General features: G+C 33.8%; 1 protein-coding gene across 1 annotated transcript; it reads left to right on the top strand.

Moving 5' to 3' along the window:
* The first annotated feature begins 6,895 nt into the window (after nt 1-6,895).
* LOC121256100 (protein MEI2-like 4) lies at nt 6,896-15,564 on the top strand. Its single transcript, XM_041156740.1, is given in 16 exon segments — nt 6,896-7,613; nt 7,951-8,188; nt 8,391-8,436; nt 9,431-9,703; nt 9,902-10,191; nt 10,194-10,334; nt 10,451-10,609; nt 10,800-10,916; nt 11,005-11,153; nt 11,466-11,563; nt 11,662-12,072; nt 12,613-13,264; nt 14,400-14,484; nt 14,623-14,691; nt 14,770-14,949; nt 15,064-15,564. Coding segments are annotated over 15 exon segments (2,907 nt in total). The 5' UTR covers nt 6,896-7,613; nt 7,951-8,107; the 3' UTR covers nt 15,220-15,564.
* The last annotated feature ends 13 nt before the right edge of the window (nt 15,565-15,577 follow it).

Raw genomic sequence — 15,577 nt, 5'->3', positions numbered from 1 at the left:
GAGTCACGTTTTTATTTTTCATGGACGATACCTCCCGACAAGATGTATATTGATTTTAAAAAAATCGTATCCACACAATTCTTTTTATGATTTTTTATATAATTATGTTTTAAATTAAGAATATTTTAATAAAATAATTTATAAAAATAACATCACCTTATATAAATATCTTTATTTTAAAACATGGTTATGTAAAAAAATTTACCTTCCAACGATATGTATATTGATTTTAGAAAATTTGTACCCACACAAATTTCTTTTATAATTTTTTAGGTAATTATGTTTTAAATGACAAATATTTTATTAAAATAATTTATAAAAATAACGTCATCTTGTAAAAATATATTCGTTTTAAAAGGCGGTTATATAAAAAAATTTACCTTCCAACAAGATGTATATTGATTTTAGAAAAATCATACCCGCATGATTGTTTTATATAACTTTTTAATAATTATGTTTTAAATGAAGAATATTTTAGTAAAACGACTTGTAAAAATAACATTATCTTGTAAGAATATATTCATTTAAAAACATGGTTATATAAATTTTTTTTATGTTTATTATAACTCTTGATTTTGATCCATGATAGCCCTTTATAATATATATATATATATATATATATTTTTTATGACTTGATTTTTCTATTACATTTTTACTTGTTACCTTCTTTTCCTCCGAAATTTTTTTTAATCTTTATTGAGATAAGAATAAGGATCTAGTGCTTCTTGAAAATTTTAATTGAGTCGAATTAGGCTAGTCTATATATCTCGTTTGGGTGTTGGGATGAGATGAGGTATAAATTTTTCTATAATAATTAAATAGTTTGTAAATAGTAATTAAATGGTCATGTTTTACGTGGTTTTGGGTAAAAAGAGAAAAATAATTTATAAAAATATTATAAAGTTAAAATATTTCTATAATATTATTTTTTACTATTATTTTTGTTTTATGATTTTAAAAAATTAAATTATTTTTTTTTTAAGTTTGATAAAGTTGTAATGATTAAATTAAAAAGTTGAATATATTTAAATTAAAAAGTATTTGTACTTGTGATGTTTGAATATTAAGATGTGATGAGACTATCTTACAATCCAAGCAAGACCTTTTAGAAGTGTGACTCTAGCTAAACTTTTTATTTTCTTGTTTTGGACTTGTTGAAAATGATGTTGGGGAGAGGCGTCTCTTTTTGTGCTCTTTCAATTTGTATTAGTTATTAGGGCCTCGCTTATTTTCATAATTTTTCTCAGTTCATCTTATCTCATTTAATTATTACAATTTTTTCAAATTCTTACACAAAATAAAATAAACAATTCAACTTTTTCAAATTTCAAAACAAAAATAATATTTAAAAAATATATTTTAATAATATTTTATTCAACTTTTAACTTTAATATTAACTAATCGCATTTTATTTAATCTCATATGCAAAAACAAACTAGGCTTAGAATATCTACAAGATCTTCATTTGTCTTTACTTGGGTGATTGCTGAAGTCACAATTGTTTGGAGTCCTGTTTTTCTATAAATGGATGGTTTAGATAGTGAGATGAAATGAGATAGTTTTAGATGAAAGTTATATAAAATATTGTTAGAATATTAATTTTAAATAATATTATTGTTTTTGGATTTGAAAAAAATTGAATTGAAATTTGAAAATGTTAAGTTGTTTTTTATATTTTGTGTTGAAATTTAAAAAAGTTGTAATGATGAGATTAGATAAAACACTTTTTGAATCCAAACGAGTCATAAATCACTTTGGTTGGTCTGTTGGTGATTGGAATTCTTTGTGAGCTCGTAAAATTACTTCACAAAATATACATCAACATCAGTTTATATATTGAGATGAGTTAAGTTGAGTTAAGTTGTGAATAGTTATATTTTGTGAATCATATTGAAATGAGTTTAACTTTTATAGGTTGATATGAGTTTAACTTTTGAGGTTAAAATATATTAAGATAAATTTAACTTTTTTTATAATAAGTTAAAAAATAGCATGTCTCATTAATGATTGGTTTGAGATGAGTTGATTTTAATCTAACAACCAAACACAACCTCGACCTTGCATGAATCGACCCAATCCGATGAATCACTACATTTTTTTCCATTTTAACTTGATGTCTGGCACTTGCATTGGGACTGAGACTATACTTGGATGTTGAGTTGAGTTATGAATACTAATAATTTATAGTCCTATTGAGATGTGTTTAATTTTTTCTAAATCGATATGAATTTAGTTTTTTAGGTTAAAAATGTATGAAATATGTTGAGATGAGTTTATATTTTTTTTATAGAAAGTTGAAAAAATAGTGAATCCTATCAATTATTAGTTTGAGATGAGATGAATTTGGTTCAATAATCAAATACAACCTAATCAAATAATAAGTTTTATAAAAATTAGGTAGAATGAAAAGTTGTTTGGGCAACAGTCTGTTACAGGTGTTTTATATTGAATTTAGTGAAAGTAACTAAAAAATGTTGTCTTGATTAAAAAAGAAAAAATCAAACGTATTTTTGTATTCAATTCAATTTGTTGAAGGTTTTTATTTTCTTTTCTCTAGACTATGATTAGATTAAGGTACAGTTTTAATAGTGAGATGAGACAATATAGTTTTAGATAAAAGTTAAAAATTGAATAAAATATTATTAGAATATTATTATTTTTTAAAATTTGAACAAGTTGAATTATTTATTATATTTTGTGTGAAAATTTAAGAAAATTATAATGATCAGATGAGATAAAATACTCTTATTATTCAAATGGGACTTAAATCAATACAGATGACTGGATTAAAAAAGAAGAAGTTTTTCATAAGCGAAAGATTTTTAGAGTTTAAATGATGTTTACAAAAAAAAAAAAAAGAAAAAAAAAAAGAAGAAAGAAAGCCTATTTACAACACAAACTTACGAGAAACTTGAGAAGTCAAAGGTAGACAAACTAGGGGTTGTTTGAGAATATAGATTTTTTATCTGACTTTATATTATTTCAAAAAATTTCATATAATTTTATTCCCGAAAATAATTTAAATACACATAATTTTTAATTTCAAATATTTCATCTAATCATTACAACTTTTCTAAATTTATAAACAAAACATAAAAAATAATTTAACTTTTTTCAAATATCAAAATAAAAATTATATTAAAAAATATATATTCTAACAATATTTTAAAATTTATAATATTTTTCTTCAATTTTTTATCTTTAATTTTTAAAATTCTAATAAAATATCTTAAATAAAACAATGTTATTACTATTCACTGATATGTATATCTCATTGTCTAGCATCCCTAAACTTTGTAACAACTCTGTACAATAAATTGCCATAGTACGGTGAGGACCAACATTAAGCAAAAGCGTTAACTTTATTAATGGCGTCTCTTGTGGTTACTATAAGGAGGGGAGCTTCCTGAATGGGCCAAATCTGTGGCCATACGTTAATAAAACAAGACCGTAAGCAAACAGCTCTTGATTCGAAACATGGTACAACTGTACAGAGATTCGAGTTCAACGGGAAAATTGTTGGATGACACACGTGAAAGGAAATATAGAGGAGGATAGTGATACTCCTGGGGTGGCTCAATATCATATCATATCGGATAGGAACAGAACCCTGTCCCTGAGCAGTGAGCAACACTGATCATTACTCCCACATGTTCCTTCCAATCATTCTTTCTATTTTATTGCCTTTCCCCAGAATTATTTAATCCCTTCCCGCTCTCGGTCATGTTTCTTGTAGTGCAGACACTACTTTTTACTGTCCGGGTTAAGGGCCACTTTGGTAAATTCAGAGCTGCTTCCAACTGTATCTCGAATATTTCAACTTCTCGTCTTAGATGAATATGAAAGGATTCTTATGATCAGGGATGAAATCCGATATTTTGATGAAATTAACTCAAGCTCGGCTTATCCGCTCAATAATTGCAATGGGTGGGTCGGTTCGGCCGGAATTGAATTAGTAAAAGCTACTATCCTTTAATGAAAAAAACTAAAAGGTGAAAAATGTTGCATGCATGTAACGCACGCACTTAAGGTGTCACATACCGCAAGGGACAGTAAAGCTATTTCAACGCGTTAATTTCGTAAGAGGGAGAACCTCCTACCCCTTCCATACCACCTGGCACCTGCTGCGATTGGTTTACTGGAGAACTGCATGCATGTAAGGAAGTCACGAAGGATAAGGGTATGTTTGAAAATTAAATTATTTTGTTTGTTATTATTCATAAATTTTTATTATTATTTATAAATTATTTCATTATTATTTACAAATCATGATCTATAATATTTATATATATATAATATATATAGAGCATCAAAACGGAACGGACACCGATTCTATTACCAATCATTTCACTTTTGGCTTTTATCACCATTCCACTTTTATGTAATTTCCATACTTAAACTGGGACGAGCTGGGATGCAATATATATATATATAGTATAAAGTATAAACAATTCTCAACCTCTCCGAATTATTATCCCATAATAAGCATACGAATCAATTAAGAGGCAGACATGTGGGGCTTTGCTTTGGAAATCAGATAAAGTCAGGGCCCTCGGGTATATGTCACCTTTAATTTTAATTTTAATTTTTAATTTTTTAATTTTTTGGGCATGAAGCTGACGAGTACTTACTATTTAAGACGAAGTTTGGCAATGTGTTTTTTTTTTTTTTTCCTGGCCAAACATTTCCCTCAAATCAGAGTATTGAAGGGATTTCATACCATTTAAAAGTATCACTTGTCCCAAAAATTTAAACCGATAGAAATAGGTAGATTTTATTTTATATCTTAACATTTATTCTCACTTGTGGGTCAGACTTCCTTTCAATGAGTAAGTCCAACAAGTGAAATATTTAATTAAATGAGATAAAATATAGAGTCAGGATTCGAACTCAGAACCTCTACTCTGATACCATGTAAAAATATCACTTGTCTCAAATATTTAAACTGATGGGAAGAAGTAGATTTTATTTCATATCTTAACATTCTCTACACGAAATGGTTACTACAAGCAAGCACATAACTGCTCATGTAAGCATTAATTTGAAGTAGTTCGAATTAACTTGATCATATTAGATAAATTTTGTTTTTTGCTATTTGGTTTGAAGAGTATCACAATTACAAAATAATTATATAAAAATAATCTCATAAATTGATATGATTTCATATGATTTGTTAGATCTATTTTAAAATAAAAATAATTTTATAATTTGACGAATCACGTTAAGTAATATAGATTTTGGAATATTACTCGACCACGTAGTACAATATTGTCGAGACTCGAAACCAGCTTGCAGACTTCTTTAAAACCTCTGGGCAATTTTCATAGAAACTCTTTGTCACGTTTAACTCCAAAGACGAGTTCAAACAACAAATGGAAGCTTACCAAGCCTTTCTCATAATCCATCCGAAAACAATAATCCACAGAATATAAGACCAAAACAGTGTGTTGCGACAATAACATAACGTCCTGCTGATTTGAGGTGTGAGATCAGATGATAATTTTATATATAGTAATAAGATAGTTTAAATTGAATATTTTTTGAATTTTAGAAAATAAGAGAAAAAAAATTAAATAAAAAATATTATAAAGTTAAAATATTATTAGAATGTAATTTTATAATATTATTTTTATTTGAAAATTTTTTAAAAATTAATTTATTTTTTATTTGAAAGTTTAATAAAATTATAATAATTAGTTTAAAAATATTTATATTTAAATTATGTTTAAAAAGAGAAAAATATAGGGATGAAAATTTTAAGATGAAATTTATTTCCAAACGGCCTGTATAAAATCTTAAAATAATAGCTTTTGGATCCAGTTGTTGTATTCACTCACATTCTCTCCTTGTCATTGTAATTTGTAGTGTCGGAAGCGAGCATCTAAAATCTGTTGGGTAAACGTTAATTACGACCACGTGTCGATCGATTCCGAGAGTTTTAACTTTTTAAAACTCAACACATCATGAAAGGTATCATTTTCTTTTCTTTTTGGGTCTTTAAAATCGGGCATGCAAAATTATCCAATCCAGTCCCTACACATAACATTTCTCACCAATAATCTAAAGACGCGTGACAAATAAAATCTTGGGAAACCCATCTCTCCACCACGATTTTGAAACCTCATTGCGGCTCTGCTGCACCAGATTATATCCCGGAGATAATCTGATTGGACACCGCACGTATCTCAAGGACCCTCTAATTAAAGATAAATTCCAAATAAAACAAGGACAAGCTATGATGCTCGTTTAAATATTTTTTATTGATTAAAAAGTGATAAATATAATTTATGATTTAAAAAAAGTAAAAGAAAATTAGTAAAAATCGTACAAATCTAAGAAAAAATATGTTACAAATTTGACAAAACGGTATGGAAGTTAGTACAATTAACATAGTATTATTTGATTAAAAAAACTTAAAATAACTGTTTACAAATTAAATTATACCATATAAATTATATAATATAAACACATAACGTAAAATTTCTCAATAATTAATATTTAATTCTATAATGTTTGTAAAAAAATCTAATGTTGTGGAAATAATAATGTATTTCTATATTTCTTTAAAATGTAAAAACAAAATTAGATAAAAAAAAATAATAGAGAATGTTTTGTCCTTTTTTTTTTTTGTTGAGACAGAGAATGTTAATATCTGTACCAAACACCCCAGTTATTTTCGCCTAATGTTTATGAATTATGGATTTAGATCAGATAAAGACCGTTACCTAAACCATCGCCTTGCCTTTTTACCTAAAAGCGACAAACCGTTTCAATAGCTCAATCATTAATCTCGAGGGTATTATCGTCGTTTCACTTCCAAAACCAATCACCCACACGGCTCGGTTCTGCCAGCATGGCAACGAGACAAAAGAGATTATATCGAAACGCACAGGAAGGCTGCCCTTGCAGTTTGCCGACCACACAGCGGGATTCGGACTTGACACCGTTAGACGGTAAACGGCGACCCGTTTTCCCAATACCACCGTCCCTTTTTGGATCTCCGTTTGCTCACAGACCAAAATTCCAAACTCTTTCTGACTTTCTCTCTGGCGAGCGCTCGGAATCTCGCCGGAGATCCTCACTGGATCGCCGGTAACTCCATTGATTGCGAGGAAAGGTTTCGAAAACTCCAGCGGAGCTGAAGACAAGAAGAGAAGGAGAAGGGGGTTGAAGTAAGCTTGTGCTTGTGAGAAAATATGATGGCATAAAAAATCATTTGAAAAATAGAAGGGGAGGTAGGGGGTGGTGGTTAACGTGCAATGCAGGGAAAAAAGGCATCAAAGCTTTGGAGGATCTTACACGGCACAGATTCTTAGATGATCCCCTTCTCCAATCCCCTTGCCTTATGCCGTAATTTATTCGATTTCTCTGTCTCATTCCCACCTCGGTTTTTAAAATCTTTTTCGCCTATGTCCCTCTCCCTTACATGTGTATATATATCTTCTTCCTCGATTTGTTTCGGCTCCAGTTGCGATTTGGAAAATAATTTCTGCTCTTGAATTCTCGTCGCAATTTGATGCGTTTGGGTGCAAACTTGTTTTCCGATCCATTTTATCGCTGCTCTTTGGAGTTCAACCATTAGATTTTGGTTCGATCTTGGGCAAGTCGTGGAGGTAAACTGTGCCATCGGATGTTGAATTATAAGATTTCCGTTTTATTTTTGTTTAATAATCTCACTCGTGTAATCTGCTTTTGATCTTACTGATCTTCCCGAAAGTTGTAAAGAATTTTGCGATTAGTTAGTTGCGTATTCACATGACTCACAGTTGATGCCGGTTATTAATTTCTGTTTCTATTTTTTCTTAGTTTATGCCGTACATCCGAGATCTTAAGCTGATCCAAGATAGTAGGGTTTTAATATTATGATTTACCTTAGCTAAAATGTTTATATGCGTGCTGTGCTGCTATTGGCTTGTCTGGCTGTGAATATCGTATCTCAATTGCTGACAGGAATAACTACGGTGCAGATTTTTTTTCCCGTTATTTTGTCGGAGAGAATTTTGAATTTATATAGAGACGTGAATGTGGCTGTCGACACCGGAGGTGGAAATTTTATTCTGAAGGCGTTTATTTATTTGGAAGGATTTCACCACTCTTAGGTATTGCAATGCCATCAGAAATAATGGACCAACCTGGTTTTTCATCATCATCCTCGTATTTCTCCGATGATTTATGTTTTCCCAACGAGGTACTGAACCACTGCTTGCCTGTTTATGTTCTGATTCTGTCTCAAGTTTATCTTCTGATGATGGAATTCAAGATTCAATGTAGTCTAGGCAGGATTTGTCTATCAGTTTGTAGTTAAGAATCTGAAACGTTTGATACATCCTCTCTTTTGAGTTTGTTGTTCCAATTATTCTCATATTTCTTTCCATATTTATGCTTGGCAGAGGCAGTTTGGTTTTTGGAAGTCGGATAACATGCATGGTGGCTTTGGTGAGTTCCATCAACTTAGAAAATTAAGGTCTTACTGTTTTGGTTCATAAACAAAATGGTTATGCATTTTCAGTGGATTTGTTTGCCCTTTTCAAAATTAATGTACAATTTGTCACTATCAGAATGTTTTTGAACTTGAGAGCGTTATAATTGCAATTCAAAGCATATTCTCATATATACTAGATAGTCACACTTGTCTCCCCTCCATTATATTTAATAAATGAAGAGACCTTGACTATTTTCAGTCTTAATACAAGCATGAATGGGCTCCCCCCTAAATTTTCTCATCCATGTAGGACTTGTTCTGTAGATTCAAGAGGGGAAGTTTGGGTAAGCTATAGTTGCTTATTTTTCTCATGTCTTTTAGTCTTGGCTGTGGTCAGTATTCTAGTTTAAATGTTGTAACAGTTGCACGCGTTAGATAGTGTATAACTAGGAAGTTGGAAATATCTGAAATCTAGAGAAAACAAGGCCTATGCAATGAGCTGTTTAATGGTTACTATTTTTGACAAAGGTGTAAATGTTTTAGATGTTAATGAATAGATTGTTCTTATTTAATAGAGTTTTCGATTACTTATATATAAAATCTATTAATTAATTGGTTAGCATGCAAGATTCATATCTGTAACTAAGTGGGTGTCATTGCTAGTGTAATTTTTTTCAGTAATTTCAGAACCAATATTTTTAAATATCTCAAATATGGTTTTTCATCTTTTTGAGGAATGCACTCTGGTGTTTCTTCTTGCTTAAAATTGACACCTGGTGTGGGGTGGGGTAGGGAAGTGAATATCATGGAAAATATATTTTTAAGGGTTGCTTTTATTGCTTAAGTGCACTTATGGGGGAAGCACACAAACAACATGCTATCGAATCTCTTTTGTTCATGTTACATGGTAATTTTTTATGGAATTTATATTTTGAATGTGCTGCTTTGAATTGAATATCTGAGAAGCTGGTTCTTAAGGAGTAAAACTCAATCTAACGTGATGAACAGCCAACAACAATTCAGTCGCCTCATCACCTATGGAGAATCTTGTTCCAGTGAAGTCCCAGGAACATCCTGAGTCTTTCTTAATACGAGACGAGCAAGTAAAATTTAGATTAAATAGGCATGCAGTGGGAGCAGGGAGAGCATCTAGTCATTCATTGACCTTGAATGTACAGCCGGCGTCTTATGCTATGGAAGGCAACAAGAGTAGTATGATGGGTACTCAGTATGAGAGTAGTCTCTTCTCGAGTTCATTGTCAGATTTATTCAGTAGGAAGTGTAAGTCATCCTTTCGCTTCACTTTCTGTATAATTGCACATGGCTTTGTGCTGGTGCCAGCTCTTATCCTGAACTTTAGACCTCGTAATACAACTGGCTTCATTAGATTTGGTATCTTGCCTGTAGGTTCCATTAGAATATATTTTGCTGTAGCGCTGAGTTTATATAATTTAATTTTGTATAATTCTTCTTGATCAGGGAGATTACCGTCAAACAATGCTCCATATGGCCATTCTGTTGATACTGTTGCCTCCCACTATGAGGAAGAGGAACCTTTTGAATCCCTTGAAGAAATTGAGGCCCAAACCATCGGAAACCTCTTACCTGATGACGATGACTTGCTTTCTGGAGTGACAGATGGGCTTGAGTATATTGTCCAACCCAGTGGTGGGGATGATGCAGAAGAGTTGGACCTTTTCAGCAGTGTCGGGGGTATGGATTTGGGAGATGATGGTTCATATGATGGACAAAAGAATTCTGACTTTACTGGGGGGTTTCTAATAGTCAGCCAGAGGCATCAAATGGTTCAATAGCTGGCGAACACCCACATGGCGAACACCCTTCCAGGACATTGTTTGTTAGAAATATAAATAGTAATGTTGAAGACTCTGAGTTGAAGACCCTTTTTGAGGTGAGTGTTTTCCTTTGCTTTTACTGGTGTTTTAGTTCACACGTCATGTGTATTTTCACTTGGATATTATTCTTGAAAGAATATTGGTTTTTTTTTGTCCTTTCGTGAATGTGCAGCAATATGGAGATATCCGCACTCTCTATACAGCTTGCAAGCATCGCGGTTTTGTTATGATCTCCTATTATGATATTAGAGCAGCCCGAAATGCGATGAAAGCACTTCAGAATAGACCAGTGAGGCGCAGGAAGCTTGACATACATTACTCGATTCCAAAGGTGAGCTTCTACATTTTCATGCCTTATTTATGCATGTTGTTGTTTTCATTAACCTAAAAATATTGTAGTTGTATGTTTTCAAAATGATGTCAGATTATCATTATATTGTCGAGTAGTTCGTTAGTGTTTTATTGATTTCTACATATTCATTTTCGCTTGACTTCTTGCCTTGTGGGTTGTCTTTTGGAAGGATAACCCTTCTGAGAAAGATATTAATCAGGGTACACTCGTGGTATTTAACCTTGATTCCTCTGTTTCAAATGATGAACTTCGTCAGATTTTTGGTGCCTATGGAGAAATCAAGGAGGTAAATTTGTGGCTCCTGTCTATCATTGACTTACAAGACTATGATGTTGGTTCTAATGCATGGTCAGTTCTTGTTCATGTGTATGCAGATTCGTGAAACCCCACATAGAAGTCATCACAAGTTTATTGAATTTTATGATGTTAGAGCAGCAGAGGTTGCCCTTCGTGCATTAAACAAGAGTGATATTGCCGGGAAGCAGATTAAGCTTGAGCCAAGCCGCCCTGGGGGATCAAGACGGTAGTATTCTCTATGCACAATACTTCTGCTTTTACTGTTTGTATACCGTTTCTCACTTTTGCCTTTTACTTTTGCCCATGTTGGAATAAGAGTTAAGTAGGATTTCACTTGATTAACCATTAATCGTAAGCATAAGGTCGCAGGATCTATGCATTGATATGGTCTATGCTTCTTACTTAACTATGTTGCTAAATTGGACAGAGTATGGTGCTTTGATTCCTGCTGAAATGACCTTTGTGTTATTCATTGTTTTGGATCCACTACTAACATATCTTTTTTATCTTTCATTTGGGTTTTTGTTTGTTGCTGCAGTCTGATGCAACAATTTCCTTCGGAGTTGGAATGTGATGAACGTGGCCCTTACCTGCAACAAAATAGCCCTCCTATTGACTCAAACACTGGCTTCTCTGGTATGGTAACTGGCAATAAATTTTTTCTCTTTAAGTAGTAATTTAGTTGGGGAAAAAGGCTACTATGTGATTGTCATCTCACTAAGTCTTGTTGACAGTCTCAGTCCCGCATGGGGAAATTGCATCTAGTGGCATGGATCATGGAACTGTTTTGGGGGTGCACTCTGCAATACAAGCTCCATCCATAGAAACTGCATTTCATCATGGGATCTCTTCTAGTGTACCGAACAGCTTACCCTCACTGGTGAGACTTGGATCAGTTGGCAATCAACCTGGCCTTGCTGAGTCTGCACATTCACCAGGACAACTGAAATTTGACATTCGTGGCACGACGACTTTTCATCCTCATTCACTTCCAGAGTATCATGATGGTTTAACTAATGGCATCCATTTGAACTCGCCGGGTACCATGACTACAAACATCAATCCCAGTCCACCAGAAAGATTTGATAACAGGCAGTTGCATAGGCTAAACTCAACTGCACATCCAATTGAACTCAATGAAGCTGGTAAGTGCAATAAATAACCAGGTGCATTTTTTTTTAAATGATTTTCATGATGTATTTTTCAGTTACCTAATTTTGTTGATGCCATGTGGTTGCTAGTAACCATATTCGAACTTTTCTTGTGAAGATGAAAAAATAAAGATAAGTTACTAAAAGAAATAACAAAAAGCACAAACAATAAAGGAAAACTTGACTCTGACAACCGGCTTCTCAAAATGGCATACATTCTTCCATGACAGTTCAAGCATAGCTGATCAGTCTTCAATATAGTTTATTCTGGATAGGTCTTAATTGTGCCCTAGTTCCCTGAGCTGCATCCGATATCCCATGTGATGCCAGCAGTAGGGAAGGCAAAGTTACCTCTCAAACCGCTTGATATACTTGGATAACCGTTCATGTAGTGGCATTGCATGTGGTGATTTGGTACACTATCACTTTGCTGCATACTTGATTATACCCTTTGGTTTAAGTAATTTGCTCTTCTTCTTCTATTTTTCCTGTGTTTGTTGATTTGTCTGGTTAACTGGTTTTCCTCTCTGTCAGTTTTTGGTTCTGCGGGTAATGGGAGCTGCCCTCTTCCTGGACATCATTATTCGTGGAATAGATCCTACCACCCTCAGCCTCCAGGAATGATGTGGCCAAACTCACCATCATTTGTCAATGGAATTTGTGGATCACATCCCACACCGCGATTGCATGGATTTCCTAGAGCACCATCTAATATGCCGAACTCAGTTTTGCCCATAAATAACCACCATGTGGGATCAGCACCCTCAGTTATGGCTTCACTCTGGGATAGACAACATGCTTATACAGGGGAATCCTCCGAGGCTTCTGGATTTCATCCTAGTTCTCTTGGGCATTTGAGGATTTCTAATAACTCACCGCATGCAATGGAATTTGTTTCTCATGGCATCTTTCCTCACATTGGTGGAAACTGTATGGACCTGTCTGTTCCCCCCAAAAGTATAGGACTCCAATCCCATAATCAGAGGTGCATGGTATTTCCTGGTAGAGGCCAAATGATTCCAATGGTTAATTCATTTGATCCTCCAACTGAACGTGCTAGAAGTCGTAGGAATGAAGGTGGCTCTAGTCAGGCTGAGAACAAAAAACAGTATGAACTTGATATTGACCGGATAATGCGAGGGGAAGACAACCGAACAACACTTATGATAAAGAACATTCCTAACAAGTAAGAGGCTCCTTGCTTGCAATCTTGAGATCATATTTGTAATAGTTGCATATTACTTCTTTCCAGTAAAATTCAGTAGGGCTTTGACATCAATAGGGTATTAAACTGGTATGTGTAAGGTGCACAGCACATATGATCCATGGGGCCTTTGAACCTAGGTAGGTCTTTCTAGTAGGGTAAAGGAAACTACATAATAGGGAGATAGGTTTTCTTTCAGTGCACCCAGCAGGTGCCAAATCCTCAAATCCTGACACGTTGCCCATCTTTTCATCACTTTAAGAGGATGTTTAAGAGATGAAGGTGTTAACCTGGGATTCTCGATCTTTGGAATAGAGAGGGAAACTTACTTATGCACACGTCCAAGCACAGGCTCTTTTTGTATTTTTGCCCAACCACTTAGATTTCTATGGTCTTTACCTCGATTTCGTTAATCCAGCGTATCTTATCTTTTTGGGCTTATGAATTAACATTTGTAAGCTCTTTGGTTTCAGACTGCAAGTAGATTGTAGGTTCAGTCATTCACCAGAAAAAAATAAAAATAAAAAAATCATTCAGTTAAACTCATGCAGTTTGCTTTCAAAATTTAAAATCCTTCTCAGAAGGATGGGGCTGGGTTGGGGGAAGCAACCGACTTCGTATGGGTTGGATCTATGGGAGGGTATGGAGTCTTCTTTGAATCGTTCTTTTTCTTTAGCAAACAATGGAAATGACCGAAACTGTACTGAACTACTGTTGGCTAGGCCCCACCCCAGCCAGGGTTAAAATTGCCCTGACGGCGTTTTGTACTATTTGACCAACAGGTCATTTCATGGCTCGCTTTATGTGGTGGTTTTAAGACTATATAAATCAAGCTAATTTAGATAGTGGATATGCAGTGCAATGCATTAAAGCATTTCAAGGTAGGAATTGGAGTATAAAAAAAATTTTAAAAAAATGGGATTATACATTTTTACCATAGTAGACTGTCATAGAAATTGCTTATAATTCACAATTTTTCCAATCTGGCTGCAAGTAAGAGGAATCCTCTCATTGGTTAGTATGGTTAACTACATTTCCTTTTTGGCAATTTTTCAATTCTGGGATTAATGTGGTTAGAATTGTGGTATATACTACTGATAAAAAAAAAAAATTGTAGGTATACATCAAAGATGCTTATGGCTGCAATAGACGAACGCCATCCGGGAACCTATGATTTCATTTATCTTCCAATTGATTTTAAGGTAAATGCAATTTTCAGTGCAATTGCCCTCTAATTTTGTGGATGAGGAATTGTGGTATGGGTAGAACAAGATTTGCCATGTGCTTTCTACATGGTTTTATTATCTGTAACATTGACACAGTCTCAACATTTCTTGCAGAACAAATGTAACGTGGGGTATGCATTTATCAACATGAAAGACCCTACCTTGATCATTCCATTCTATCAGGTTCATTATGCGTGAGTCTTAAGGTGAAAAATATACGCACTAAGGCTAAATCTAAAAGAAGATTCCCAATTTCTGCAGGCATTCAATGGGAAGAAATGGGAGAAGTTTAATAGTGAAAAAGTAGCGTCACTTGCATTTGCTCGCATACAAGGTATAGCTGCTCTCATTGCACATTTCCAGAACTCAAGCTTGATGAATGAGGATAAGCGGTGCCGACCAATTCTGTTCAATACTGACGGCCCCAATGCTGGTGATCAGGTATGCAAATTGCAACAAAACACACAATTTTAGATCCTAATTATTAATTTATGTATTTCCATGGATACTTGAAAGATGATCTGATCTCATGCCGACGATTTTTCTGAACTGCAGGTTCCCTTCCCAATGGGGGTTAATGTTCGTACCAGACCTGGAAAAGCTCGGACCAACACCCATGAGGAGAACCAAGGAAGCCCACCAAAAATGGGAGGAAATGGGGAGGATTCTGCTGGAGATCCATCTTCAGGTTCTTCAAAGGAGTCAGACTAAGCGAGCAAGCAATTTATGTGGGCACTAACCTTACATTACTGAGTAAACTAAATCTTCCGACCGAATTACTGGTGACATGCTCTGTATGGCTGAGGAGGGGGAAAAAATTCTCTGATGCTTTGGATAAGCTACTTAAAAAAACTTATAGGACTGCCTGACCATAGCCGAAGTATGTTTCGGCTTTTCTTATAAATTTTTGTGACCTTTAAGAGGGGGTGAAAGAAAAGAAAAAGAGCGTCGGGTGGAGCTCCAAATTTTGGATGGATTTGAGAAGATTAATTAAATGACGTACATATGTAAAGGAGTTTCTGAACAATGAAGAGATGTTTCACTGCGTTTCGAGGAGGCTTCTTGCCAT

Source organism: Juglans microcarpa x Juglans regia, chromosome 3D, assembly GCF_004785595.1.
Source record: "Juglans microcarpa x Juglans regia isolate MS1-56 chromosome 3D, Jm3101_v1.0, whole genome shotgun sequence".
In the NCBI taxonomy this organism is placed as follows: Eukaryota; Viridiplantae; Streptophyta; class Magnoliopsida; order Fagales; family Juglandaceae; genus Juglans; species Juglans microcarpa x Juglans regia.
The sequence above is the reverse complement of the archived record's forward strand: the minus strand, read 5'-3'. Positions and strand labels throughout refer to the sequence as shown.